General features: G+C 36.3%; 1 protein-coding gene across 2 annotated transcripts in view; it reads right to left on the bottom strand.

The window, feature by feature from the left end:
- The window catches only part of HNRNPLL (heterogeneous nuclear ribonucleoprotein L like), a 37865-nt gene that overhangs the window by 5076 nt on the left and 30049 nt on the right, over positions 1-2740 (bottom strand). For both annotated transcript variants that reach the window (XM_017515335.2, XM_017515336.2), the window contains one exon: positions 312-529. In XM_017515335.2, coding sequence (XP_017370824.1) covers positions 312-529 — 218 coding nt within the window. The remainder of the gene's footprint in view (positions 1-311; positions 530-2740) is intronic.

The following is a 2740-nucleotide window of genomic DNA, read 5'->3' as shown; positions in this document are numbered from 1 at the left end:
GGGTTTCACCATGTTGACCAGGATGGTCTCGATCTCTTGACCTTGTGATCCACCCGCCTCGGCCTCCCAAAGTGCTGGGATTACAGGCTTGAGCCACCGCGCCCGGCCTAAAAAATGTAGTATCAACAACCTACTTACCAACAAAAAGCATTTTCCAGAGTTCTTATATAATGGATTTTTAGCATATGGGGGTCATTACTGAAAGAACATGGATGTTCCTGATGCAAGGAGAAAACACGTATTTGCAGCCTTTTCAGAATTACTACTACTGAATATCCTAGCAAAAGAAACTAATACGAAGAGAAACTTACCTTCTCAATATTTCCGTATAAGCAGAATAGGTTGAAGACTCTTGAACAATTCATTTTTAGTTGATGTAATCCACTAACCATTACAACTGAACCAGAGGGATTTCCTCCATGCATGTAAGAGGAAGAAGCCTGTGGTAATGGATAAGCAACAAGCTCAGGTGTATCTCGAGAGCCCATTCTGTAACGACTTGGTAAAGGCAATAATGGACCATGGGATCCTACAAAAATGATCAAAATAAATAAATAAATAAACAAACATATACATACAGTTATGTTTCTAAATACTTTATTAGATATACTGCACCACACAAAAAATAAACTTTTAACATTAGAGCTAAGTTTGATGTACAAACAAAACTCAAAAGTATTAATATTTAAGTATAACCTGAGGAAAATTAATAAAATCTATATTCATTTGTACCAGATCCAATATATGTTGACCTATACCTGTATACACGAAGCTATAAGTTTATATTTTTAAAAAAATGGTAGCTTAACAAAAAAGGCTTTGGGGAGGTAAGAAAATGAATATAAAATCTGGGGCCAACACATATAAATTATACATCAAATTTTAAAATAAACTTCCTGTCAATGTCTTTTGGAGGAATAGTAATATTACATGTACAGTAAAATCTAGGAAGCTATCTCTATACAGATACAACAAAAAACATCTTCAGTTCCACTGAAAAGTTGTTTCCTTGAATGTATTTTACTATGTAGTTTCAGGTTGACTTCTTTTTCCCCTAATTCTAATTTAGGAAATTAAAACCTAGATTTAGTTAATACCCCAACTACACACAGGTGTCTTATTACTCTACAACTTCCATTTTTTGAAACAATATCAAGAACCCAGAAAGAAATAATCTCTGAGTATCTAAAACTATTTTAGCAGAAACACACACACACACACACACACACACACACACACACACACACACACACACATCTATGTCTCTTACACTGAGAATCCTCATTAAGAATCAACTTGCTAACTTCAGAGTAGCTTTAAACAACTTTATCTGTTTTTTCCCATCCACAACATAAGTAACAAAAAATAAAGCTAGAGCATAGAATAAAAAGAAATGAGGGTGGAGAAACTGTGACACTAAAAGTAGGCATAGGGCACATTTTATAGCAGTAAGAAGAAAGGCAAAGGAACTCAAAAGCAGCAAGATGGAGACATGCAGCTTAGAAACAGAAACCCTTCACATCTTAGGTGCTCCTAATTATAACAGAAGCATTGCCTGGGGTACATGCAAAGGTCACCCTGATGTGCAAAACCAATCCAAAAACCCCAGTCCGTTCTCCATTTCTCAAGAAGTAAAAAGTATGTTATGCCACTGAGTTGCACTTGTATATAGGACTAAGAGACACCTGTCATCTATCTACTAGTGAGTTACTAAGAACTATTAAATTTTGGTATTCATAACATACTATTAGAGCTTATGATGGACTCAAATTTTCAGTATTCTAATCACAGCTGCCATTCATAACAACACAGTAACACTACCATTAAGCACATGAAAACAGTGTGAATTTCTGCAATTTTAGGGAGGAATACCTTATCAATGCATCATCATCAGTGTTTCCTTAAATTGGTCATGGATTTCAACTAATCCTTTTACTGGCAATTGGTAGTTTAACAAAACAATCAATATGAGTGACTGGTTAGTAATTACATATTTTGGCTTCTAATTTAGCCTGTATACATATACCAAGATTCAAATATCATTCTTATTCCTACTGCAAAAGTACATATACGTAATATACTGCCTCCCCAACACCTACCATTCGCTTGTACAGTGATGACACTTCACTAATTATTTTCATGGGCAGTAGAAAGACACGTGGTAGATGGGCAGTGGAAACTTTGCGTATAGTGGCTAAGGTCCAAAACCTTTGAGATCTACTGCCCTAAGTCACAACCAAAATCAGTGCAAAAGAGTAACTGATGTTTGTAATTATGGCTTTGAGACAACATTATTAAATTATCTATACTATTTAGATTATTACCTATATTGTTTAAGATGAGAAAAATTCTAAGTCTTTTAAAAGTTTTCTATATTAAATTGATAATGCACAAAGTTTGGGTGTTTAAAAAAACTAATGCTAGGGAGGGGCAGGGAAAAAAAAAAAACTAATGCTTCACATATTTAAAAAATTCACTTGGCCAGGCACAGTGGCTCATGCCTATAATCCCAGCTATTTGGGAGGCCAAGGCAGGCAGATCACCTGAGGTCAGGAGTTCAAGACCAGCCTGGCCAGCATGGTGAAACCCCATCTCTACTAAAAAAATACAAAAAATTAGTTGGGCACAGTGGTACCCGCCTGTAATCCCAGCTACTTGGGAGGCTGAGGCAGGAGAATCACTTGAACCCAGGAGATGGAGGCTGTGGTGAGCCAAGATCGTGCCACTGCACTCCAGCCTG

Source organism: Cebus imitator, unplaced genomic scaffold (assembly GCF_001604975.1).
Source record: "Cebus imitator isolate Cc_AM_T3 unplaced genomic scaffold, Cebus_imitator-1.0 Scaffold547, whole genome shotgun sequence".
NCBI lineage: Eukaryota > Metazoa > Chordata > Mammalia > Primates > Cebidae > Cebus > Cebus imitator.
Note: the sequence above shows the minus strand (reverse complement) of the source record. Positions and strands in the feature narration are given on the sequence as shown.